Source organism: Melospiza melodia, chromosome 2, assembly GCF_035770615.1.
Source record: "Melospiza melodia melodia isolate bMelMel2 chromosome 2, bMelMel2.pri, whole genome shotgun sequence".
Classification (NCBI taxonomy): Eukaryota; Metazoa; Chordata; class Aves; order Passeriformes; family Passerellidae; genus Melospiza; species Melospiza melodia.
Window position 1 is genome coordinate 14,302,952 of NC_086195.1, and position 26,754 is coordinate 14,329,705.

Genomic DNA, 26,754 nt, shown 5'->3' on the forward strand with positions numbered 1-26,754 from the left:
CTCTATAACCAAGTCCATAATAAAATACCAGTATTGTCTGTGGGTACTGGAGCTCATCTTGTACCATTTGTTAGAGGTATTTCTGCTGTCCCATTAATTTGCCAGTTTAGGAGCATTGCCCAGTTCTGAAATGCAGTGGTTAAATTTCTTCCTGCTATAGCTGCTTCTGTTAGGTCTATGAAGAATCTGCAGTAAAGAAATGTAGGAATTTTAAGAGGGAACAACAAAAATTATCATGACAAAGAAAATCGTGCAAGGGTGCCTACCTTGTCTGTCTTTCCACAGTACTGTTCCTGATGAAGTGTTTGCTACCATATTCTTCAGGTGATTCACCTTTTGCATTAAAATTCTAACAACGTTTTCTAGGACTAACACAGTGCTATTCATATTCTAAAATCAGTATTAGCTTTTTTCAAGAAACTATGTTTCTTGAACATCTCCAGGGATGGTGACTCCACCACCTCCCTGGGCAGCCTGTTCCAAGTAATTTTCTGACAGAAATTCAGCACTCCTCATTTCTGATATTCATCTCCCACTGAGTTACAAGTCAGTTACTGTGGGATGTACAAAAGACCCTCCCTTGCTGCAGATGTGAAAAACTTTCATCTGTCCAACTCACTGAAGTGAGCTGGGAGATGCCCCAAGGGATGCAGAGATGAAAAGTGTAAAAATACTGAGAAAAGAGTGGTGGGTAATTGTTTTTGCTTTTTTTTTTTTTTTTTTTTTTTTTTTTTTTTTTTTTTTTTTTAATATGAGATAGGCACAGAACGCTATCCATACACTAGTCCCATTGTGCTGCTTTTGGCTGGGGTAGAGTTAATTTTCTTCACAGTGGCTGGTATGGGGCTGTGTATTGGATTAGTGCTGAACACAGGGTTGATAATACAGAGATGTTTTTGTTATTGCTGAGCAGGGCTTGCATGGAGCCAAGGCTTTTTCTGCTTTTTATAAGGCCACGCTGGAGAGGGGCCGGGAGTGCATGGGAGGAGACACACCTGGGACAGGTAACCCCAAATGACGAAAGGGATATTCTGTCTTCAACACACGAGTAACAACAACATCTCTGTATTATCAACCCTGTGTTCAGCACTAATCCAGTACACAGGTGCTGTGAAGAGAACGAGCTCTACCCCAAGCAGAACCAGCACTGCCATCCACGTTATGCCGGCAGAGGCAGAGGAGCGGTGGAGCTGGCGGAGGGCCTGGGGCAGGGGTGCTGTGAGGGGGAGCCGGGGGTGTCCAGCCGGGTAAAGGGGCTCGGGTGCCTCCATCGCCCTCTCGGGCTCCCGGGCAGGAGGGCGCGGCCGGCTGGGGCTCGGTCTCTCCTGCCAGGCAGCCTGCGACAGGAGGAGAGGACACAGCTGTGCCAGGGAAGGGCTGGGTGGGACATCAGGAAGAATTTCTTCACACAAAGGGTGAGTAGGCATTGGAATGGACTGCAGGTGGAGTCACCGTCCCTGGGGGGGGTTAAGGAAAGGCTGGACGTGGCACTCAGTGCTATGGTCTGGCTGACAGGGTGGTGTTCGGTAACAGGTTGGATTCGACACCCTCACAGAGGTCTTTTCCAACCTAAATGATTCCGTGATCCTGTGATTGATTCTGTGATCTCTGAACGGCAGAACCATCTTTATAAAGGCCGCAGAGTAACACATGGAGCCATGCCGCGGGGCTGAGGGCTAGTGTGTAAGCGCTTTCAGCACTCGGGCACCACGTTTGTCCCACACGAGCCCTCGGGCGCCATTCCCCAGGGAGCCCTCGGTCCCCTCCGCTTCCCGGGCGGCGCCTGCAGCGGGGCGGGGTGGGGCCGCCCGCGTGACGTCACGCCGCGGTGACGCCATCGCCCCGTCGCCGCGCGCCCGGCGCCGCCATGTTCAAGGTGAGGAAGGGTCCCCGCGCGGGCCGGGCCCGCAGCGCTCGGGGCTGCCGCGCCGCTCCGTGCGCTCCGCTCCGCACCGCTCCGCACCGCTCCGCACCGCTCCGCACCGCTCCGCACCGCTCCGCACCGCTCCGTGCGCTCCGCACCGCTCCGCACCGCTCCGCACGCTGCTGGGGCCGCGCTCCTTGCAGCTGTTTCACCGCTCCTCTTAGCGCTTCGGCACCGCGTGCCCTCCGTGCTGCATGAACAGAGGCACAGTCCCGACTTAGAGTCGCTTCTGGGGTGCAGCGGTGCTGCCGCAGAGTGCGGAGCGGTGCGTGCAGATCGCATTCCCTCTTTGCAGTGTGCTGCCGCAGAGTTTGGGTTCGGGCAGTTGTCGCTTCAAAGTGTCAGCTCGATCTTGAAAAGTCTCCGTTTTAGCGCCTGAAGGTTGTCTGTGGGACCTGCGGAAAGCACGGTCCGGCTCTCGCTGTCTCTGAGGTCTTTGCCTCTGATTAGAGGAGCTCCAGACGCCCAGATCAGGCTAAAAGCGAGCTCTGTGCCAGTCAGATCGCTGTTACGGCTGCTTGCTTAAAAAAAAAAAAAAATCAAAACCTGGTGATGCTTGGTTCTTGGTGTTCATTTTCCTTGGTACCATTTTCCGTGTGATATGCTGATAATATCTCTAGATACCGATATACTGAGTATATGAAATACTAACATGTAATTGAAACTCATAATCTCAGCATTAAGAACTTCTTTACGTTGAGGGTGGCAGAGCCCTGGAACAGCTGCCCAGGAGGCATCCAAAGCTCACTCACCTGGACATGTTCCTGTGTCACTGCTGCTTCAGGTGACCCTGCCCTGGCACGGGGGCTGCACTGGATGAGCTCCAGAGGTCCCTTCCAACCCTGACAATTCTGTGAGTCTGTGGTGCTGATGTGCTGAGCCCTTGCTTGCTCTGCTCTTATCACAAATTCCTTGTTCTTTTTGTGCTTTGATGTTGGAATTCTGTGCTCGGAATCATTGAGAATTCCATAATTGTCATTAGAAGGTTTATCTGTGAACCTGTGCATTTGGGCACTAAGTATGTTAGTACCTTTATGCTGCTAATGAGGGTTTAGGTGCTTCAGGCCAACCTGATGTTGTGCCTCCAAGAGCCAAAGGGAAGGTGGCTTTTTGTCCGGGATATTTGTGCTTCAGGGACAGGAGTGTTCAAGAGTTTGGATTTTGGTTTTACGTTTTTATAGTTTGGGTCGAGAAATAGGAGGGAGAATTGAAAAAGATGAGAGAAATGAAGTGTTTTCATACTTCAGGACCATATCAGCCTTCTCAAAAGTATGCTCAAGCTTTTCCTATCTGGTGTCTAAAGATAAAGTTGAATTCTTAGCTAGAGAGGAGTAAATGTGTCTTTTTTGCTTAAAATAACTGCAGAGCATTGCCAATGGAAAAGAATGTTGGCTCAGGTTTTCTGATACTGAGTGGCTGTAAGACTGGCAGGCTGAAGGCACAGCTCAATCAGTCAAAATATTTTACTAAAGCAATTGGTTTAGTAATATGTGGTTAGTATGGAATTCAAAAATGAGATCCTGAAGGGAGTTTTGGAAACAAAAAGTACAGCAGTTGATCTTTCATACTCCCAAACACTTCTGTGTATGCAAACAGGCAGTGTTTCAGCAGCAGTTCTGTCTGTCCCATAAGGCAGTTCGTGTAGGAGACCATTGCAGTATGACTTGAACAGCACATTTAAGAAGAGATTTAACTTGCACTTTCAGAGATTAGTTTCATTTTGTTAAAAATTAAAATCAATGGAAAATGTCTGCGCTTCATTATCTTGGTAACATAAACAGTTAACATTTCAGTCTGAGTAGTTCTGTGATCACTGATACTGGTTTGTGAAACCCAGGTGCTTCCAGCCTTGTGCTCTGCTGTTTGTGTCTTTATATAAAAATCTGAAATACCTAAAACATTTGGTTTTACAGTTTCTACTGGTGACACTTAGCACCATTTACACCGTTGGAAAACATATTTCTGAAAGAAAATGCATTTAGATTTTTGCCTTTTCAGTGACAGAACAGTTTTGCAATGAAAAAAGGAAAGATTGAGGAAATTAACTATACAGCTATTAATGGTTAGTAGCATTTGTTTTTGTCCTGGCTAATGGAAGTATGTGAAAAGTGTTTAAGCAAACACTATTAGAGATTATCCTTGTCTTTCCTTGGCTGTGAAACAGCTGATCCAGTCATTGTGGTGTTTCATTTATAGTGATTTAGTAACGAGTCCATAAATTCAGACAAGGAAAAACTTCCATTTTAAGCAAGTTTTTCCACTCCTTTTGACCCATCAGATCTCTTATGTCTTCCAGAAGAGCAATCCTGTGACGTAGTTCTTGTGTGCTGTTTCTCTACGCCTAAACCAGCATTTTCAGGAAGTTTGACAACTGTATAGCCAAATTTTTAGTTTGAGGAGTCTGTTGGTTACATTTAATAAACATTCCACCTGCAGGGCAGTGGAAGAAATTGAAGCTGCAAATGCTTGACTGCCTACAGTAAGCTGCTGTGGTGTGGACAATTTTAAGGCTGTTTTCTATCAGCATGGAGGAGGGGTGGTGTGACCACGGCTCCAGTGCCACAAGCAGCTGAGTCAGTGCCACAGACCCTGCTAGCTGTGAAAAGTGTGAAAAACGCCAGTCACTTGATTTTAAAATTTTTAAAGTTTAATAGTAATAAAGTGGTTATAAAAATAGTGACACAATTAGAGTAATAACAGTTTGGACAAATTGAATTAAGACAATATGAGACAATAAAAACAAAGAGTTACGGATGTCCGGGTACCTTTTCTGGGCATCACGAGCCTGAAAAAGGACACCCGTTAACAAAGGATTAACCCTTAAAAGCAATAGCCTGTTGCATATTCATACACCTCATACATTATGTATAAATTGCATTCAAACACAGGATTCTGTCTGGTCAGTGTCAACTTCTTCCTTCTAATCCTAACAGCGCCTCCAAGGCGGGAAGAAGTTCGTTTCTTCTGATAAGAGGGCAATAAATTCCCTTTCTCTGAAAGATTTGGGTGTCCTGTGGCTGCTATCTCGCTGCAAGCCCTTTCTGTTAAACAAAGCATCTTACATAGCATAGTTTCTATTTTAACAATTTTTATAACCTAAAACTATATTTAACACAGTACTTAAGAAAATTAATACAGCATTATTTTCTGACACCACACATACAATATTCATTTTAATATCTGCGAAAAGCCAATTATAAAATACACGCATTTTTCACAAAAGGAAGAGGCCTTGCTGCCTTCTCCTTTCCCAGCCCTGTCCCACAGCTCCTGTGGTGCTTGCCAGGCTGTTCCATGGAAGGAAGGACTCCATTTGCTGAGCCACACAAAGCTGTCCCTTCTCCTGCAGGATTAATCTTTTTGGCCAGGTGAATTCCCTCACGGTGGGACCCTCCAGCCACCACAGCCAGGGCAAGGTGAGCAGCAGGACTGCTGGGCAGCAGTGCTGGGGAGGAGCCAGGCACCTCCAGTTTGGTGTTAGACCCGCTGGAGCTGTAACCTGATCCAGTTACACCGGCTGCTGTAACTCTGCACCTTACAGGAGTGTCAGACACTGAAAGCTTTCCCATTTCAACTGATATTTCTGGAGTTATACTTTGCTGCTGACAAAGATGGGCATTTGCTGGAAAAAATGCTCTCTGGGCATCTTGATTTACTCTGGAGCTAAGATTTTTTTTCTTCTTTTTTTTTTTTTTTTTTTTTTTTTTTTTTTTTTTTTTTTTAAGTTGAAGCAGACTTTCCCATTAAGAAATTCAGTTTAGCATAGGTCCTGAATATTGGAAGAACTATATCCATCCACCTTAATCATGGTGGTTGTGTGGTGTGATTGGATTGAATTTAAAGTATTCAAAAACAGTCAAGTAATTCGTGTTTCTTACACAAAGTAGGAGACGCTCCTAAAATTCTTAGAAAGTATTGATTTTGTTCTGGTATTTATAGCTGCAGGTCTCCTTGTTTTCCTAAGTCTATGTGCAGATATTAAGTAGAAGTAAAACACTGAACTTCTTGGTACTAACTATGGAAAAATGGAGGTATTATGGGCATACACAAAGTTGTTTAAAATATGAATATAATCTTGTTATTTAAGCTGAGAAAGTTAATACAAAAATTACTTTAAACTAGAAAAAACAAGATCTTTTTTGTGAGATGAAAACAGATGAGATTAGCATTTATTTCTACTGCCCCCTTTAGCCTTAGGTTTTTCCAATTACCACCTGAGTGATTTAGATGTTACCATGTCAGTGCCTGAGAGCATTAAACTGTGCACTGCTGACCCTCCTTTCTCCTAATTTCCAGGCATCTGTTGAGATCCCTCTTTACCATATAGGGGGACACACACATGTCTGCCTGGCTGTGTTCAGGCCCATTGCAGTTTTGTTTGCACACAATGATGTTCTTGTCCTTGGTGATGTTTCCAGGTAATCCGGCTGGGGGCCACCCCTGTCAGCCTGGGCTTGCTCTCTGTCCAGGTTTATGCTGCTTCCTCAGAGAAGGCTTCCAAGAAGGAGTTGCTGAAAATTGAGGAGGTGAGTGTGGTTAGAGTCTTAGTGCTCTCCTATCTAAAGAATTCTGGAAACATTGTGTTTTGATGTATGAAAGCATTTCGGTACATCCTGTCACCTTTTCTTTTCTTGCCTTTAAATTTGCTTCTCAGGTTTCCTCACCAGGGATGTCTGTACAGTTTTGCTTTTACCTGAGCATGGCATTTGATGTTCTTCACTTGATAGGGCCAGGCTTGCTTGTGTGTAAAATATTTTTCCTACATTAAAACCTGTTATTATTCATTCAGAAATTACATTTTCATGTTTGTAGATTTACTTATGGTTATATTTCAAGTCCACAGGAATATTTTCTTTGCTTTTTACCCAGATAATAGCACTTACTTTTTACTGTAAATAGTGTTGGTAAATTCTAATAAAAATTCATTTATGTTCTCCACTAAAACATAAATGTGAATCAGAATGTTTTATTTCTAAAAATATTCTCTTTTTTAAATATCTAAGTTCTTGTCTGGCAATACTTTGAATCCACCATAGTAGCCTGCAGAATTTTTTCAGTTTTCCTTTCTTCACAGTATTCAGACCTAAGCAACAACGAATACAATACGTAGTGGCAATAAGTACCTGTTATGCTTTCATTTCTTTAAGATGTAACAAATGTCTTGGTTATAAGTAGAGCCTTAAAATACCCTGTCAAACTGTAGATTCAGCAGCACTGTTACACAGGCTTTTAAAGGTTTCCAGCACTAAAAAATCAAAATAAGTAGTTCATAACTAAATCCAGCTTTATAGGCACGAGAGCATGCAGTTGTTTAAAAGGTTTGAGTACTTCAACCCAACCCAGAGCATTGTACCATGAGCACTGGAGCTGAACCAGGCTGTGTTGTGCACACCCAGGTGCTGTGGCTGGCAGTTCCCTTGAGCAGTGAGAGGAGCTGCAGGTGCAGGGGGCCCTGGGAGCCTCAGCTGGCCTGAGTCAGCCCTGAGGCAGCAGCATGGAGCTCATGTCAGTGAGTAATGGGCTTGCCATCAGCTCCAGCTCAGCAGAATGTGCAAGCCTGGACTTCTGGCTGCCTTTCTTGCCATTCACAGGCTCTTAGTTTGGATCTCTATGTGTCAGCTGTCTAGTTTCATAAAATATATGGGAATTTCCTTATTTCTGTCCTCGTGCCAGGCATTGCTGTTAGGTTGTCCAACAGGATCAAAGTTCAGCTCGTGACTGTGATTGCCAGGGATGACCTGGTTTCCTAGGGAAGTGAGGCTGAAAATCCTCATCTTTCAAAGTATTATGGGAAATCCAGCTGCATAAGTTACCAAATTATTGGATAAATTTGTTGTAATTTTGTATTATGTTATGGTTAGCAGCTTTTTAAATTACAACATATCTGATCTTGAAAAGAAAGCTGGCTACATTTTAATGCAGCAATACTTGTAATCATCAGATTATAATAAACTACTAAATGGAGTATAAATATGGTGTAAAATATAAGCTCTTTATACTGAACATCTGTCTAGTATATAAGCTGCTAGAAATTTTAATAGGTTTTGTTTTGAGCTTTGCTGTTCAACAGTACGAACTTGGATTTTTTAAATGGAATACAGTTTCAAATATGCTTAGATAATTGTAGTACATGTTGTGGTGATTGTAAACCCTAAATAGGGTGGTTTGGCCTTTATTATGTGAAGGTGCCCATTGCTCATTACAGTTCCTCTTTGCTCAGTGCCAGGGTACATTAATGCTGTCAGTTGCTGATGTGGTTATGACCAAAGGTTGGGATGTTGGACCCTTTTCCTGCTCAGTCACAAACAGACACATGTGTGTTGGATGTTACCTTTGTTAGAAGCTGCTTAGGCTCTTTAATGATGCCTTGTGCATATATAGAAAATGATTGATTGTCATTTCTAGTGCATTCAGTATGTTAACTGGGAACCAGAAGTGCTGATTAAGGTGGGAAACATTTTTCACAATTATGTTGTGTGTTCTTATTAAACTAGTTTAATATTAATTTATAACTTGTGACTTGGATCATATAGCAGCTATGAATGAATTGTATAGCAGTTAGAAGTCATCTTCATCATAATTATGTGCTGTATAATTAAACTTTGCTCATAATGGTTGTCTCAGAGCTGTGTGAATTTTTATTATGCATTGTTTATGTAGTAAGCACAGTGTTAGTTGTTCTCTGCTTAGACTGTTCATGCCCTGAAGACCTACTTACACAATTCCACCTTTGTTTTTAACATCTTGTTTGCTAATATTCACAGCTGTCACTGTACTCCTCCCCAGCTCGTGAGACGAAATATGTGGAGAATCCCAAAACAGAATTGGAGGAGGGGGTTTCCCGTTTGCGACAGGTTTTGGAGCCATACACAGCCTGGTGTCAGGTACAATGGTTTGTATTGCACCCCTGATGCTTCAGGGGTAAAGTTCCAGCTGGGATTGTGGTTTGTTTTTTCTGACTTGGAATTAACAGGTAGCTGCAAAGTAAGAGCTGATAGCTGTTAACAGCATTTTTCAAAAATGTGCCATCACTGAAAGTTTTCTGCATTGCTTAAAATTTTCCACAGTTCAGGTCATAATGTTCACCCCCTTCTGACACAGAACCAGCTGTGTCTTTATACTAATTTGCTGAACTAAACCCTGGGTTTAGGGGTTCTCCTTCCAAAAGAATTAAAATTAACTAAAGCATGGAATTGTTTTCTGAAGTGAGCTTAAGGCTTAAATATACCTAGACACATCTGGATTTGGCACTGTCAGGAAGATAGGAGAGTGATATTTGCAGTTTTCATGCTCAAGGAGGCCTTAAATTATCAAGCAATGTGTTTTGGAGCAGCAAAACCAAGTTGCCCTTACTGCAACTGTGACAAAACACAACTTAGCAAAAAATAAATCAGTATTAGCTGAACTGGAATGTTGAGGGAAGGAATGCAGCTCTCTGGAAGAGAGAAAATCCCAGGCCACTAAGCACTGGTAAACCTAATCCCCAGCCCTTGCCTAAAAACTTTCTCATATATATATATATTTTATTAGGTAGTATGTTTAGAGTAAATAGTCATTAAATACAAAAATAGGCTCTGTAGCAGAGAGGAAAGCCAATATTTTTGTGATCAAGGCCTAAATTGTTGGTGTTAGATTGCAAAGCCCCAGGAAATGGGGGCTTTGCTCTTCCCTGCCCAGGAAATGTTGAGGCTTCTTTTGAAGTGGGGGAACCCTTGCCCTGTGGCTGTCTCCTGGCAGCTGTGGGTGATTCTGTGCTTTGCCCTCTGCTTGTTGTGAATCCCCTTGAGCTGCCAGCTCTGTGCCCAGCTCTCCACTGAAAGCTTCTTCAAGCTGTTGAGATGGAGATTGGGGTGTCCTTTCTGCCTGGAAGTTCTGTGTGGTGCTGCCTTTCACAGGACTGAAACAGTTTTTCAGGGTTCCTCAGTCTGGTGTTTCAAGTGTCCCCAGCAGAGCCCTGGCTGCAGCTTGGCAGGGGAAGGAGTTTTCTCAGGATAGTCAGAGCTCTGGCTCCTGAGCACGTGGGTTTGCTTGGTTGCCTGTGGTAGCCCTGACTGGCAGTGAAATTGCAGAGGAAGTTGGCCTCTAACCTTGCTTGGTGTCTCGCTGACCTGTTGGCATCCTGTTGGTTTTATTATTTTTGTCTGTCTGGTGATCATTGACATAAGATGTGCTCTTCTGCTCACACACAAGAAGCCATTTCCTGGCAGTGGTTTACTGACTCATTTTATGAAGTGGGCATGTAAACTTTATGGGTTTGGGCAATATTGCTTAACTGTAGTCAGAGGTAGCTTTGGTTTTACACCCCCTGTCCATCCCTGCTGTGTTGAAGAAAATAGTAATTAGGTGTGTTTCAGTTGTCTTTAAAATCAAACAGATAACCCAGGATAATCAGAATGAAATTGGTTATATTTGTATGCCCATTTTACTTTTCCAAAATTACTTAACTGTAGTGGAAATGCAGCTCAAACCTCAGATGTAGAAATGAGCCAGTTATATTTCAGTTATGACAGAAGATCAGACTTTGTCTTTGGGATCTTTAGAGCAAGTTCTTCTTAAATTGTCTTTTAATAAGACCAGCATCCATTTAAAGTTATGTTGTGTGTCACGTGCTAACACTTTTTCATTTTCATGCTGGGTGGTTTTTTACATCATTCTTGCCAGTGAGGAGATGAAGGTTCTAAGGATATCCCCATACAATATCCTAAACAAATGCTTTCACTTCTGCACAGGTGCTGCTCAGGTGGAATTGTAAGACTACTCTCTGCTTTAGCTTTGGGCAAATATGTTTAAGAATTTGTTCCCTAATTTGTATACAGCCTCACACTGTTCCTCTGAAGCATTATTAGTGTAAATAACAATTAGCAGGGTTCTTTTTGAGATTTTTTTTCTATTTGGATAAAAGGCAATCTGCTTTCCTTTATTTCCTGAGTATTCTCAGTGTGAAAAAAATGTAGAACTGGTCTGTGGGGTTGATGTCTTTGATTTGCTTTGGACATCTATGAACATCTAATTTTCCAAGTCACTTCCAAATGCAGTCTTGTTAGTGTAAGACTGTCTCCTGAAAAGTGGAATTTATCACTTTGCAGAATGAGTCACATACCCCTTTGATTGCAGTGTTGTACTTCTTTTCTTTGCATCACCTCAAGTGTTTTTGCAATACCTGAACACACTGAGAAACCCAAGATAATTCTGAGTTTCAGTTGCCTGATCTCAATAAAATACTGAGATTGATGTCTGTGTTTTGAAGTACTGTATTTTATCTCTCTCTGAAGAGTCCTTTGAGAAGAATCTGTAAGTTCTGCTAAATGTAACATTGAGCAAGCATAGCCCTATAAGTGATGGGTGGAAGTGGGAATAAAAGGTATATTAGGGACCCATCACTTTTTTCTTTCTTGTTGTTTTTATTTCTCCTTTCTTAGTTAGCTCAGTCTATAGTTAATATTTTATTTACTTGGTATCTATTTACCCTTGTTCTCTTTTTTTGTTTTTTTAGGATCTTTATGCCAAAGCTGTGCCCAAGTTAGAAAAAGCTGTTGAGCATGGTAGAGGTAAATCAGCTTAGTTTTCTTAAGTAGCAATTTAAAATGCAGGACTGTACTGTATCTTCAGTTTACAGGGAATTCCATTAAGCATCATTGTATGTATAATTTCTAATGCATTTAAGACTAATTTATTTCCACTGTGTACCTGTTTGAATTTTCTTTTGTGGGTCACTTATGACACTACATTTCTAAGCAATTAAAATCTGAGAGCAGCACTTATGTTTATCAATGTCACTAAAAATTAGTTATGCAGGAGAAGAAGGGGAAAACCCCTCACAATTTATTCCCAGCCAGCAGTATTTGCTTGACCCAGCCTCCAGCAGTATTTGCTTGACCCAGCTTAGTAGCTGAAACCTCCTGGAGAGTTTATTATTTGTTGCAAGCATTAGGTCTTTTGTTTGTAGTGTTTAGCCTTTTCATTTTGGCTTGCTTCCATGGATCTCCTAAGAATTTTGAATTAATCCAAAATTAATTTGTTTTTATTTTTGGGATCATCCTTTCACACTTGGGCTTACCAGGACTGAGGATGGATTCTATGTAGAGCTCATTTCAGATACTGCACCTCTTTTCTTTAAACTTAGCAGTTTCAGTCTTCTGAACTCGTTAGCATGGAAGATTTTCCATAGTTTTCCATTCCCCCACCAGACTCCCATCTTAGACTGCACTTTGTTTTTGCTGTGTCTTTGCATTGTTCTCTGGTTTGGTTTTTGTACAGTGTTTTACTGAAACTAGTTATTGTTAAAGTGTAACTGTGAAATTCCATTTTGCAAAGGTTTTTATCACTAATTTGAAAAAGATACGATTGAGATGCAAAGAGCAAAACAAAACAGATGGCCCAGGAGCAAAGGCAAAGCTCCTGTGAAAATTGGTGAATACAATACAATATTCAGTTTCATTCATGTGTTGCTAGAGAAAAACTCAAAGGCTTTGAATTTTTTGCCAGCATATCTAAAATGAGCATGATAGTTAAATGTGTTTTGATAAGTCTTTGTGTTTTGTAACAATTGCCAGCGTGTATTGATGATTCCTTTTCACAAAAACACTTTCACATTACATTAAAGCACTTTGTTCTGGCTTCTTTTCAGAGGGCTATGAATTTCTCCAGAAGCCTCCTGCTGGATTTTATCCAAGGCTTGGTGTGATAAGTTTTGCTGGAATTATTGGATTGTTTCTTGCTAGAGGTAAGTGGAAACCATTTGGACTGTTCAAGTTACAATTTTGGGTAAGTAATTTTTTGTGGGTTTTAGGGTACTAATTTTTAGTTGTGACAAGGAGATCTGAATTAACTGTTACAAGAATGTTTCTGCACTGTTCCTTATAAAGAAACTGCATGGAAAAGGTGTTTAATAACCAACAATTATTGTTTTATCATTGCTGTATTTGTTACTAAAATCTAGTCTTCCATTTTCCCCAGCAGTATTTTAGTATAACAAAAATGGCAAAGGACTGGTTTGGTATCTTTTAGCCTAAAAATATTTTTAATTATTGAAGTTCTTCATCACATCTGTTACTGTAGAAAACAACTGTGGAATAAGTTATGGTAAAATACAGATGTTCCTGAACTATGGTATGTGTCCAATCAGGGGTATATTCAAGTTTTTTCAAAGTATTCTGTGTTGACATGCAGGGATGCTGCAGATGGTGATTCAGCAAATAGATTGGTGAACTAATTCTGGGTGCACTGTAAATACCTGCACATTTTGCACTACAGAAAAATGATGCAGTTAATTTCATCACACTTACTGAAAAAATGTTCATGCTTTCATAAATAGAAGCATTAGTCTAAGAAACATTAAGTGTGAAGAAGTATTTTATGCTTACCTTAAGATATTCTTAATGCAGTGAAATGTAGGTAACAGAACTTTAAAGCTGTAGAATTTAAATACCAGTGAGGACATGGTTTGAACAAAAATAAACCTTTGTGGGGCCTGAATGTGTTGCACTGGAAGTGTGTGCTTGGCTGTGTAGAAATTAGAAGTGCATCTCCAACTATTTCATTTTCTAGTGAAGCTGGTGGAAACAGTACTTCACTTTTTTTCCTTGTGTATTTTTTCTAATGAAATCAAGGTAACTTCCCTGTTTGAAGTTCTTTTTCTTTGTATTCCTGCTTCTCAAGCAGCATGATGAAGAATGAGATCAGCTTCCATCATTTATAACACTTTGTAGCAAAGTGAGGGGAGAGGGGGGAGTGCAGTCTTGGGACTGGAATTGAAAGATTAGAGGATCCTAAGTTTAATGAAAATACCTCATACTAAAAATGTTACATTTGTGAATCTTTTAGGATGGGAGCCGTAATTTAAAAACTTTTTTTTTTCTGGTAATAGTTTAAAATATGAATTTTATTTCCAGAAAGTATTCAAACCATAAATGGAAGTGCCCCTTAATTTTGATGTTACTGAAAGTCCTCTTTATTTTATTCTTCCTTTCCTTGGTCTTTGTGGAGAAATTGCCCTCTTGGAAGGTACAGATAAAATCCTCCAGGTCAAATCATAACACTTGAATATGCACAGCTGCTCACTAAGTAGAAAATATGGTATTCAAAGTGTAATCATGTGAATATTGTGCAGTCATCCAGCTTGGTTTAAAATGCCATTAGAGATAATTAGTTTTAACTCATGTTGCAGATGGAGTGATGCACTTCACTTGCAAGAGAGCAGCAGCAATGTGATTATTGATGTAAAGCCATGGTTTGAAAGGATTTGGTGGTAACTTGATCAGTTTCTGCATAGAGGACAGGGTCAGACAGACCTGTCTGGGGAGGATCCTCCTCTTGAGTCACAGCATTCAGAGACTTTCCTTATAGACTCCTACTCAGAGGAGACTAGATATGTCCAGTCCTAGTCCCAGACTTGGTCAGCAGTTCATGTCCAAAGGAATTTATGTGCACAACCAATCTAAGATATGATCTTAGTGAGGCTTAAAAAGTTTAGCAAACTATTAGGGGAGCCCTTACTGATCAGAGTGATTATGTTTCTTAAGGAACTGGTAGGATGGAAGAGAAAATACACTAAAATGTATTTAAGAAAATTGTTTATAAATAAAATAGGGGCATTCAGCTGACTTGGCTAACATATACTCTATCAATGGTTTGTGGTTTTTGATTTTTTGTTACAAAACAGGCTCAAAAATAAAGAAGTTGGTGTATCCTGCAGCTCTCATGGGTATGGGTACCTCCATGTATTACCCTCAGGAAGCAGTTGCTATTGCAAAGGTCAGTGATGATTCCTTTCTTTGCATAAGTGTTTCTTTGTTGCCTCCTAGCTTCAGATTAGTTGGTCATCCATGTTTAAAAGCCATGTCAGTGGCAATTAACAATATTACTGTTAATTTGTCAAAGCAGATGCAGTCTGGGCTGAAAGATATTCAGACTTGTTCCTTTTAGTGACATTTTTTTTTCTAACCTCTGCAGTAGTGTCTTCAGTTAGAGGAATGTAATTTCCTTTCAAAACCTCTAACCTCATGTAACACTAAATTAACATAAATATGCTGAGTACAGTTTGTGTGCTTACTTACAATACTAAGGAAACATGAAATATCTTGTGAGCAAATGAAAACAGTGCTTGAAAGAAAAAAAGGAGTTTCTATAGACAAGTCATCATAACATTTTGAGATAAATGTTATTGACATTTTCTGCCTTTTTTTTGTTGGGGCTTTAAAAAAGATAGCATGCACATTCTGGAACAGGGTAAGAATTCTGCTGCAAACTTACTGGATGCCTTCCCTATTTATGGATTTGTTGTTTCAGGCACACAAGAAACGTGTTAACTTGCAGTTGCTGAAATGAGTTCCTGTTAGAGAAAGAACTGAGGAGACCAGAGAATTGCTTACAGCCCTTACTGATGTTAGATCATGTGCCTTGCTGTCCACACTTAGTGCTGGCACATTCCTCAGTTCCCCACCACACTGTGTTTCATATCCAGCCCTTAACCACTCACAGTGCACATACTTGCATCTTTCACAAATTCTATTTCAGCCTTTGGTAAATTTGCCATCTAGTTACTGGCCACTTGTGAATAACCCTGAGATGTCAGAATGGTGTATGATATTCTCAAGAACACATAATGTTCTTTAAAAACTGAAAGGTCATTGACTTAGGGAGAGTCAAAACTGCTGAGTTTGAGCTCTGCCAGCATGGTGGTACTCTGATCTTTGGTGGAATCTTTTTTTACTGCTTCCAGGATTCAGACGCTCTAAATACAGATAATTCTCTTGGCTTATTCTCAGACAGTGAAAATTATACAAGTGGCAGGAAAAAGACCCATCAAAATTTAAGAAGCTTAGACGTTTCTGTTGGAAACTGTGTATTAAAATTGTGCTTGCCTTCTGAACAGTGAAGTGGGAAGTGATTGAACACTGTTCAAACTGATGTTACTGTTTTTAAAGAAGCTCAGTTTGGGCTTAACTGTGGATTTGGTGCTAACAGCTTCACAATACCTAGTTTATTTTATGAGAACTTTGAAGTGCATGGTTGCTCTTTGATTAATTTACAGTTCTTAGTTTGGCTGTAATGAAAAATCTGATAGGAGATTGGAATGGGTTTAGCTTTGTTGACTTGGTCAGGACAGTAGTCCTGAATTTGGAAACTTCTGTGGGGACAGTAATATCCTAGATACTGTTTTGGTTCCTCTAATCTATCTTGTGCTTTCTTTTCTTAAAAAAGCAAAGTTTTAAGCATATCATATCTTACCATCCAGAATTTTTAGTCTTTAATCTGAAATTGGAAACACTTTCCTGTCTATTAATTATTTTTAAATGCTTCATAAGCCTTTCAAAAAATGTCTGTAAAGCTAGAAAGGAATGCCTGCAGTACAAAGCTCACTTGCTAAGTTCATGAAACAATGTAGAAAATAAATCTCTGTAACATAAATTTAAATTATTTTTTATATTATATTATTTTTATTTTTCTTCCACACTTAAGTACTTCATCATTGCTTTTTCTTTTACACTTGTATAATTCCCTTCACTGGGTATTGTGTTGTTTTTGTTTTTTTAAGTTGTGGGGGTTTTGTTTCTGTCCCACTTTTATTTCAGACTTTCTAGTGGAGAGTTGGAAATAAACACAGCAAAGGGTATTTGTAATTGAGGCCCAACCCTTAATTCATCTTAGGTAAAAATTTTTCTTTAATTAAGATGTATGACTTCCTTAAGTGAAGTTGTAGCAACAGAGCTCATCATTGGTAACAGGGAGTTTTCAGACACTAATCATCTAATTGAAGATGGAACAAATTCATAGACTATTATTTTTTTCCCTGCTTTAGGAAATAATCTAATAAATAATAGATCACATTTTAATAAATCACAAATTTGTAAGGGATTTATTTCCTCACTGCCAGTATTACTATATTTTTAATAACTTTGAACAAAAGGTCAGACTGTATATGTGGTAGGAAACTGAATTTAATACTAAAGCTTATTTTATTCTGGTGGAACCCTACTTAGTGTTTTGAAATGTTATTGCTTTCCAGCTAATCATAATATACTCAAAATACTTTGTATTTACTGTGGCTTATATTCCAGCTGGAAAGAACTTTCCATTATGCAGTTATTTAAATAACTCTATAATTGGAATTAAATTTTGTCCTTTGTTATTAGAACCTTTCAATTTTACTAAAGTACTGTGTGTTATGCTTTCTTTCTTCTAGAAAGAAAGAAAAGCTTCCCGATAGAGCTTTGTTTCTTTGTCAGCAAACCACATTATTTCTGTGTCTTTTGAACCTGTACCTTGTCCCTTGCTGGGTTCAGTCTGTGAGGCATAAACAGCTGTGCTGAGAGCAGGACAGGGCTCCAGGAGCTGTGAGCTGGAAAGCAGGACCTGGGGTCCCTCCATCCATGGCGGCTGCTGGATGCTCCTGGAATGGCATTTTGTAAGTGCAGGAAAACCAGTGCACTCTCAGTTTGTAGTTTCAGTGTAGAGATAAGGAATTGCTGATCGAGGCTCTGAATGTGTGATTGTGTGTGACATCCAGTGTGGTCAGTAATGCATGCTCAGGGTGCTGTGTGCCACCTTAGGCCTTGGAGAGCACTGGTGCCCCCCCAGGAGTGCCCAGAGTGGGTGTTGGTGGCCCATGGCCACCTCAAACTTTCAGAATCCCTGTTGAGAGCCACTCAATCTGACTTTTGAACTTGTTTGTTCAAACTTCAGCGTACAGACCCACTCACAGTGCTGCATTCAGCAGCAATGGTATTTTAGCATGTTGGCTTTGCAGCTTGCACTTCCAGTCTGCCTAGAACTGCATTTTCCAGCTGTGGAAGTGTCTGTGGGTCCTGGCTCTTGGGGGTTTGTGCCTTGGTGAAACATTGGTTGGTTTTGGCAGACTGAACTGTCTGGGTTGCTGTACCTTGTGATGGAGCTACTTAATCCAGCAATGTGAATGACCAGTTTCTCATCTAATGCAATTCATAAATCACTTGGTCATTTGACTCCTTATATGACTATAAGAATATTTTTAAGTTTGTACTGTTGGGCATTTAGTGTGGTTTTAAATATTTTAATGGAGTATTTTTAAGCAGAAACAAAAATACTGCTTAAGGACAGTTGTTTTTTCTCATTTTATGTTGGGAGCTGTGTCTTCAGTGATATTGCAGACAAAACCAGCCCTTTGTTTATTGTCAATATTTTTCAAACTTTTTCAGTGGTAGGTTTGTACTGTTTGCACAAGAGACCACCATTTTTTCAGATGAGCCAGCTGGTTTGTTGAAGTGCTAGATGCTACAGAATGAACACTTATGATACTGGAAACCAAAATGACTGTCTATACCTAAAATATTTAAATTGGGCTGTTTTGGAAATTTAACAGGATCACTTGATGTGCTTTTTTCTGATGACTCATCACTTTCAGCTATAGAGAAAACTGAGTGCATCCAATGGACTTATTTAAACCAAAATAATTGGTTAGATATGGTGACAAAAAGGACATTTTGTATTTAAGACAGCCTACATTTTGGATGTAGTTGTGACTTGGAAGTGTAGTTGCTGATTTGGGTTTGTTTTCTTTTAATTCTGGTTATTCAGTAGGCTCCTTTGTAAGGTGGCCAGCACATGGTGTCTGCCCAGAAGCACATCCTTGTGCCATTGTGCAGGAACTGCTGTAATCAGCCTTGCTGATTGCACATCAGACAGACGAGGGGAAGTGGCTCCTCACACCAGTGTACCCAGCAGCAGAACCACTTGGCACAGGGATGCTGAAAGTCTGCACTTCCCCTTGAACTCCAAAAAAAGTTCATAGAAGGGAAATTCCTTGGGCCTCTTTACACACATAAAAATCACTTCTGGCTCAGGAAGTCTTTGAACTGTCTCTGAATTGATGGAGACTGGAAGAAACTGAAAAATGTAGTTCAGAAACATCAGAAGATTGTTTCAGAAACATTTACACTTGCGCTGTTCTCAGAGTTTACATTTTATGGCTTTGCCTGCTGTAGGAGATAGGGAAATACCTTCTTAGTTCTTGATTTCATAAGCTTTTTAGTTTAATAGCTGTTTAGTTGGACAAATTGTCCTTTTTGCTGTTCCTCTTACAGAAACAGATAGTGATATGAAAGTCAGTATAGACCTGAGCCTGGCTATAAAAACCTAACGCTCTTTAGTTTTGAAGGGTGCTATAAATACTACAATTCCATGTACATAAGGGACAAGGGATACTGTTTTATTAGACTTTGGGCCTTTCCCTGTCATAAAATACTTGCTGGTGTAATATAGCAAACACAGTCTTTCCTAGCTGTGTACTGTTTTGGGAGTTGACAGCTGGTTATTCATAACATTCATCTATCAGCAAATTCTAAAAAAATGAGAATAAAATCTAAAATTGCAAAACAATGACAACCCTTAGAAGAGTCTTTGAAAATTAGTCTGGTCCAATTAAGAAATACTTTGCCTATGTTAATTATGTTGAATGTCAAATACTAAGAAAACAGGGATTGTTTCCACACAGAAGCATTCCACTCCTGTTTGTACAGATGTATATTCTTAGGTTTTTAGCACATTATTTTTTCTTATTCCTCATGGGACATTATTTTCCAAGATGTTTATTAATTCTGTACATTGTGAGCTTGAACAGGAAGAGTTAAACGTCTTGTGTTATGAGACTTTTTCCACTTAAATAAGAAGCAAGGCAATATTCCCCAGGTTATTAAGTTCATGCTTTCTAAAAACTTTTGTTTCAAAGGTTGCTGGCACACAGCTGTATGACTGGAGTCTTCAAGGATATATTGCTGTAGAAGCTCTTTGGAAGGATACTCCTAAGAAGAAGAAATCAGGGGAAAAAGGTGATAAGGTAAGAAGTCTGAGGAACTTGATTTCTGAATTTACCACTGTCTTTTCAGAAAAAAAAATGTGAACAACAGTGGTTTTGTTCCACTGTGACTTGGCCTTTATTTCTGAAGAGAAATTTTTCATTCTCTCTTTCTAAGCTGTGGAAAAACATTAGGCTTACTTCAAGCTAAACTTTCAGAAATCCTGTTTGGAAGCTTCCTTTAGTGTAATCAGATACAGATAAGCAAACAGAATCCTAAGAAATGTATTTACCTGGCTTAGTGAAGCATAGTGTGAGAGACTGCTGAACTGAGCAAGTTTATGAAATGTGTGCCAAAGAAAGCCTGTAAGGTTTTAAGGTGTTTTTTTTTAGCTGCTGCTTAAAGAAAGAAAAGTTCATGTGTGTTATGTAAAGCTTCTGTTGTTTTAAATTCACTTCTAAACTCAGTGTGACTGGGAGAGAGGTGTGTTGGAGACAAAATTGCACTTGGATGGACCTCGGGGATGGGACCAAGTTCCCTTGCTGAGGCTGGGTGTAGGACTAGTTCCAAACAAGCTGGGCTGGGGAAATGTTTGCATGTGCTGGCAGCTGCTGAGTCTCCTGAGAGGGAAGACTTTCATCAGTGGATGCTCACCCTGTACTGGCCCAAGGCACTTCAGTAAATGAACTTGGATAAACAGAGGTGGGTTAATTGTCCTGTAGCTTTCCTGAAAGCTAGGCTGTCAAAAAGAAACTCAAAAAAGAGAGAATATTAAAATATTTCAGAAAGACAAACTGACAGCATTAGTAAAAAATAGCTGAAGTTTTTCTTTTATTGTGTCCCAGGCTTTCAAAAGAGAACACATGGTTGTTATTGGAAGGCAAAAACTTTTGACACTTTCATTTTGCTATAAGGCTTATTCAAGCACTTGCTACCTCAGCAGAAAAACAAACAGCCTGCAGAATTTCAGACCACTAAGTAAACACTTCCTTCTCTTCCTCCTTGCAGAACCTTTAAATCACACCCCTTAGTTGCCAAAGCACGTTACTTGCACAAAGGAGCAAAATGCTCATGGATGGGTGTTCTGCAAAAGTTCATCTCATTGTTCAGGTGCTGTCAGTGTGAGCTGCTGCTGCTGTGATGGATTAGACAAGGCCCAAACCCCTGTGACCCAAATGAAGAAGCAGTACTTGGTCACTTGATGGAACATTTCCCATTACCACTGAGGCAAGCAGCCCTGCTGGGGCTGTGTCCTCAGAGTTCCTCAGGAGAGGCTCCTGTCTCCCTGCTGTGCACAGAGGCTGAGCAGCAGCTGTCAGGAGTCACATGCTTTTGTCTAGAAGGGGGAATGAGAAGTGATTCTGATGGAGGAAGTTTGTCCTGAAGCTTCCTTTGGCTAGGGTTGGTGAAACCATACAAAACACGCAGTTGGGAATCTGGGTGGGTAGAGATGGGTTTGGTTTAGGTTTGTTTCATGTGGAAATAATCCTGCAGATTATCAGCACCACCAAATCACTATCAATTTTTCAAGCAGAAGAATTTACTATCAATTTTTCAAGCAGAAGAATTTCTGTTTAAGTTCCATTTTTTTTATTGAAGGCTTTTACTCATACAGAAGTGTCATGGAAGAAAATGCTTTTAGCTATCATAAACTAAAATTGGCAAAGCATTGTAGGATAGATTCTGTCACTTCTGTCTTAATTTGACAACCTTGTGGAAGAATTTGGTTGCTTTTGTACATGTATTTCTTATTGTCATTCTAGGCAGCTGGATTCCTGAACTAGTGAAGACAAGTCTAAATGTGACTCTTGAGTTGTTGTTGCAGCAGATGTAACCCATTTCATGAAGCTATGCCAGAGCAAAAGACATTTTTGTTTTTGTGACATTTACTCCAGCATTTTCCTGTTGCTACACAAAGGATTCTTGCAAATAGTCAAGCAGTATTTGGGTGGCTCTTCTTGGCTTCTGTTAATTTGTTACGTTGCTCATAATTTGTTTGATAGTCATAGGTACCACAGCTGTGCATAACTTCATGTTTGTGCAGCAATATGTCATTAAAATAAATGTGGTATGTTAATTTGCTGAAGGTTTTATGAAACAAAATCCTGTGCCAGATTGAGGTCATATCAACTGAATTCTGAGTTCTGCCAAGAAAGATGAATTCTGGGACCTTCTGTGCCTCCATTTCAAAACACTGTGGCTGCAGCCCCTCCACAGAGCAAGTCAGGCAGATAAATGTTTTTAATGTGCTGTTGAAGGATGGAGCTCTTCAGGATGTCAGGATAAAATCTCTCTACTGGAACTGAAGCACAGAGAAAAATAATTTTCTTCTATTAGTTCTCACTTCTTGTCTCCATACCATTCAAAGACTTTTGCTGTATTTTTAACAATTTTGGATTCTCTCTCTTCCAGCAGCACTGAATTGGGCACCCCTTGTTTTCAGTGAAGAGGCCAAATTGTGTAAAAGCAGAACAGCACTACAGCTCTAAGTACACCCTTCTTTCAGCCCTTGTTCCTTTCTTCTTGTGTTTGCTCTTTCCCACTTTGGCCCATCTATTAATGAGATCTCACAGAAAACAAATTTCCCTCTCAGCTTCAGAGACTGAGAAACCTTTATGACATATTATTTGGTTTTCCTTCCTGACTGGTGTGCTGATGGACACCACCAGTGACTTAGCAATACATGATACATACAGTTTTTCAACCCGTATGTTTTTATTACACCTGTAAACTATATAAATATATTTTATATTTTATATATACATATATTTAAAGTGTATCTCTATGGCAGTCTCTGGGTATTTTATTAAGTGCTGGCTGGTTACAAAATGTCTCCAGGTGCAAAGGGGGCTCAGCTTTGGCTGATTTCCTGTACTTGCTTAAAACAAGTGTCAAGGAAATTGTGGACCAGAACCTTCCTCACCTGAAAGCTCTGTTGAAAATTGTGGTGTCAGTGTTTTGACTGGGGAGCCTCACTGTCAGCATCACAGATTGTGACCATAACAAACCTTAAATTGTCTTTTAAGAGAGTTTTGAAGTCCCATGTATTTTGGTCATCTTTTAAAACACAACATAAGCAGCTGAGGAAGCTTATTCTACAGAAAATGCTTGTTAGGCTTGGCTTTGGTGGGTTCTGAACAGGCAGGCAAAAGTTTGGTCATCACAGCTAAAAGATAAACATCTACTTCTGGCAAAAATGCTGTTTCTTGTCACATGCCCTCCTTTTATTGTTTGGTAGTAGGAATAAAAACAATATGAAACTTGTAAGAAATACAAACAGACTTCTTATGGAGCGGATCCTTAGTCTGGGCAGTGGGGAATTTAGATGTGCTAGAAGTGGATGGACAGAAAGAATGTACTCTGCAAAAAGTTGATCTCTCTAAGGGCAGCTTAAAGCAACATTTTTGAAAGTACTTCATATTTTTGTGAAAATTAAGTTCAAGGTCAAGTTAAGTAAAAGAAGAAGAAGTTACTGATTGACTAGGGGGGGATGAATAAGGTAAGATAGTGATGTTTTCTTTATTCCAAGCAATACATTGCAAACCAAAGAGGAAAGAAGGTAAATTATTAATCTGTGAGCCCAGGTGAGCCTTTGTTTTTCTTTTGCAGCTTGCAGCTGTGTTGGTTTTTGGTTTTTTTTTTTTTTTTTTTTTTTTTTTTTTTTTCTAGTGGCCAGACTTTCTCTTTCAAGAGTTTCCATAAGCACAAAAGATACACACCTATCTTACATACTTTTGAAGTTGTAATTTCTAAGATTAGTGTAACAGGGTCTGGCCATCTGCAAGACTTCTGAGGTAGCAACAGAAACTTGTGCACCTGGTTCAACTGTAATGCAAGGGAAGGAGGCACCTCACATTTGGGGGTTTGACATAAGCTGCTTTGCTTTGGGGGCTTTTTCTTTGTATGGAAGGAAAATTTTCAGAGTAATCATGGTGGGTTTTTTGTGAAGTTTGTTGTTTAAAGTTTAGGTCTCAGTGTATCTCTGTTAGATGCTGTGTGAGCTAAGTTGGGGTGGTTTTGAATCACTCATGTGCTGAAACTGTACAGTCCCCTTAGTACCAGTGTTATTTTTAGTTTCAAATAATGATTTTTTTTAATCCCAAGGAATCCCTATATATTGAACATTTGATAATAAATGTATTATGGGGATGTCTTATCAGTCACCTTTCACTTGAAACAGTCAGAAACACAAGAATGCAAAATATTTCCTCTTCTGCTGTGGAGTAGAGCTTTGATGTGTGACCTCGTCTGGCTACCCAGATTTGTTATGGAGTGGTTGTGTGGAGCCAGAAAGCAGAAAGACTGTCTTGAATATGTGCCTGCTTCTGACTATGAGAGGGTACCCTGGCACAGAGAAGTCTGTCTTCTGAGTCATTGATCTAAACACATTTTGTGCTTCTGACCTGGTTTTGAGTGTGCTAGAGGACTTTGGCACTTTTTTCTAAATGATGTGCCTGTGCCACAGAAAGTCCTTTTCTGGCTAACTCACATTACTGCTCGAGCTCACTATTTACACTGTGGGCATATACAGTGGTTGGAGTTAAAAACTTCTTAATTGCTAATTCAGCAAATGACTGTGTGAGGAATGACAGTCTATCAGTGGATTGGCTTGAATTAAATAACTCAGGTTAACAGTTATACTGAAGGCAAGCCCTGTGATGAGATCTCCTCAGCTCATACACACAAAGGAATTTAGCAAGACAACTCTTCCCTTGTGCATGTGTGTGTGTTGCTTTAGATTGTTTTCCTCTTTCAGGACATTAAAAAAAAAAACCCTTACCTAGACAATAATTACTTTTTACAAGTTAAAACAAGAAACTGGAAAAACACAGCCTTCTCTGTGAGGAGCTTATTTTTACTTCATTTGTTCAGGATTGAGTAAACTCTGAGATGAGGCATCGTTAGTCAGATTATTCATTGTAAATTTTAGTAAAATGTCATAGCTTAAAAGTTCCTGTACAGGCAAATTACAGAGTAGATTATTATTTTGAAATGGGTGTGGTTTGTTATGGATGTGATTTCCCCTACTGTGAAATACCCAGAGTAGAAATGGATTTTTCAAAGAAGTAATTACATTTTAAATGTCTTGCTAGGCATTTTTTGAATAAGACATTTAAGAAATATCTTCATAATTGAATCTTGATATATTGAGTCCATGTCTCCAGCACAGCATATGCAGGATTGCCACAGACTTGGTGCCTTGTCATGTTTAACTGGTAATATATAAATTTGACCCATTCTTTGAAACATTTTCCAGTTTCTTCTAGCTTCCTTCGCTACATTTTCCATCACATTTAGTATTGCAGAATCACAGAATAGTTTGGGATTGAAAGGATCTTAAAGATAATCTAGTTCCAACCCCCTGCAGGAGCAGCTTCCACTAGATCAGGTTGCTCAGAGCCCCATCCATCCTGGTCTTGAACACTTCCAGGGATGGGGCATCAGCAGCTTCTCTGGACAACCTGTTCCAAGGCCTCACCACCCTCATAGCAAAGAATTTCTTCCTGATATGGAATCTAAACCTGCCTTCTTCCAGTTTGAAGCCGTTCCCCCTTGTTTGTCACTACAGGCCCTTCTGAAAAGTCCCTCTCCAGCTCTCTTGTGGCCCCCTTAAGGCACTGGAGAGCTGCTAGAAGTTTTCCCAAAGCCTGCTCTGTTCCAGGGTGAACAATCCCAACTCTCTCAGCCTGTCTCTGTAGAAGAGGTGCTCCAGCCCTCTGATGATCCCCTGGCCTCCACTGGATTTGCTCCAACAAGTCCCCATCCTTGTGATGTCCCAGGCCCCAGAGCTGGACACAGCACTCCTGGTGTGCTTCCAGGAGCAAAGCAGACCTGCTGCCCACACTGCTTTGGAAGCAGCCCAAGGTGTGGTTGGTTTCTGGGCTGCAAGGGCACATTGCTGGGTCATGTTGAGGTTTTCATCAACCAGCATCCCCAAATCCTTCTCCCCAGGGCTGTTCTCAATCCATTCTCTATCCAATCCATACTCTACTCAATCCATTCTCTTCTGTTTGTGCTTGGGATTGTCCTGACCCAGGTGCAGGACCCTGCACTTGGCCTTGCTGAGCTTCATGAGGTTCACACGGGCCCATGTTTGAAGCCTGTAAATCCCTGTGGATGATGCCATCCCTTCCCTGCAGCATCTTGAGCAGCACACAGCTGGGGATTGTTGGCAGACTGCTGAGGGTCCCAGGGTCCCTGCTGCTGGCTGAGGTGTCAGTGCCAGTCCCAGCACTGACCCCTGAGGAGCACCACTTGTAGGGGGATAGAACAGAGGAAAATAAAGATGGTGTAGAAAGTAATCTTACCCCTAAGGAGCTGCAGCTGGGCCAATCATCAATGATTAGGAGCAGGCCTGACCTTACCAGGCCACAGCAGTAACCAAGGAGAAGAAGATGCTATGAAAGAGTGGGGTGGCTGGGTGAGAAGGGAACTGCAGTCAGTGGCTGCTTTGTGGAGAAGAAAGTCAGTGCTCTGAGGAGCTGCCCATGAGACAGTATCAAGAAGATATGGGACTTTTGCAATAAGGAGACAACAGTATGGAACCCCTGCGATAAGATGACGCCACCACTTGTCCCTGGTGTCTCTCAGACATCAGAGTGATGTCTGCAGCTCTGTGTCACCATCCAGCCAATTCCTTATCTGCCAAGTGCTCCATCCATCAAATCAATGTCTCTGCAGTTCAGAGACAAGGCTGTCCTGCAGGACAGTGTCAAGCACTTGGCACAAGTCACAGATGACATCAGTCACTCTTCCTTGTCCACCACTGCTGGAACCCTGTTACAAAAGGCCACCACAGTTGTCAGGCACACTTTGCCATTAGTGAAGCTGTGTTGGCTGTCACCAGTCATCTTTTTAATTAAGTCATGTTGGTAAAAATAGCCTTCTAGAACAAAGAGGAAATGCCATTTAATTTCCATGTGTAGAATTTAATAACAATTGAGGGTGGGTGCCACCTCTGATTACTTCACCCAAACCCCTGTTCAGAGCAGAGGCAGTTTCAAAATTAGATTTGGTGCTTCAGGCCTTATGTAATCACGTGCTGAGATTTAGAAAGTT

At 40.5% G+C, this 26,754-nt stretch overlaps 1 protein-coding gene across 3 annotated transcripts in view; it reads left to right on the forward strand.

The window, feature by feature from the left end:
• The first annotated feature begins 1,818 nt into the window (after window positions 1-1,818).
• APOO (apolipoprotein O) overlaps window positions 1,819-26,754 on the forward strand; it is a 42,100-nt gene continuing 17,164 nt past the window's right edge. For all 3 annotated transcript variants that reach the window (XM_063182423.1, XM_063182422.1, XM_063182421.1), the window contains exons 1-7: window positions 1,819-1,876; window positions 6,343-6,450; window positions 8,689-8,808; window positions 11,418-11,472; window positions 12,552-12,647; window positions 14,586-14,677; window positions 19,629-19,736. In XM_063182423.1, the coding sequence (XP_063038493.1) occupies window positions 1,868-1,876; window positions 6,343-6,450; window positions 8,689-8,808; window positions 11,418-11,472; window positions 12,552-12,647; window positions 14,586-14,677; window positions 19,629-19,736 (588 nt within the window). In that variant the 5' untranslated portion in view covers window positions 1,819-1,867. The remainder of the gene's footprint in view (window positions 1,877-6,342; window positions 6,451-8,688; window positions 8,809-11,417; window positions 11,473-12,551; window positions 12,648-14,585; window positions 14,678-19,628; window positions 19,737-26,754) is intronic.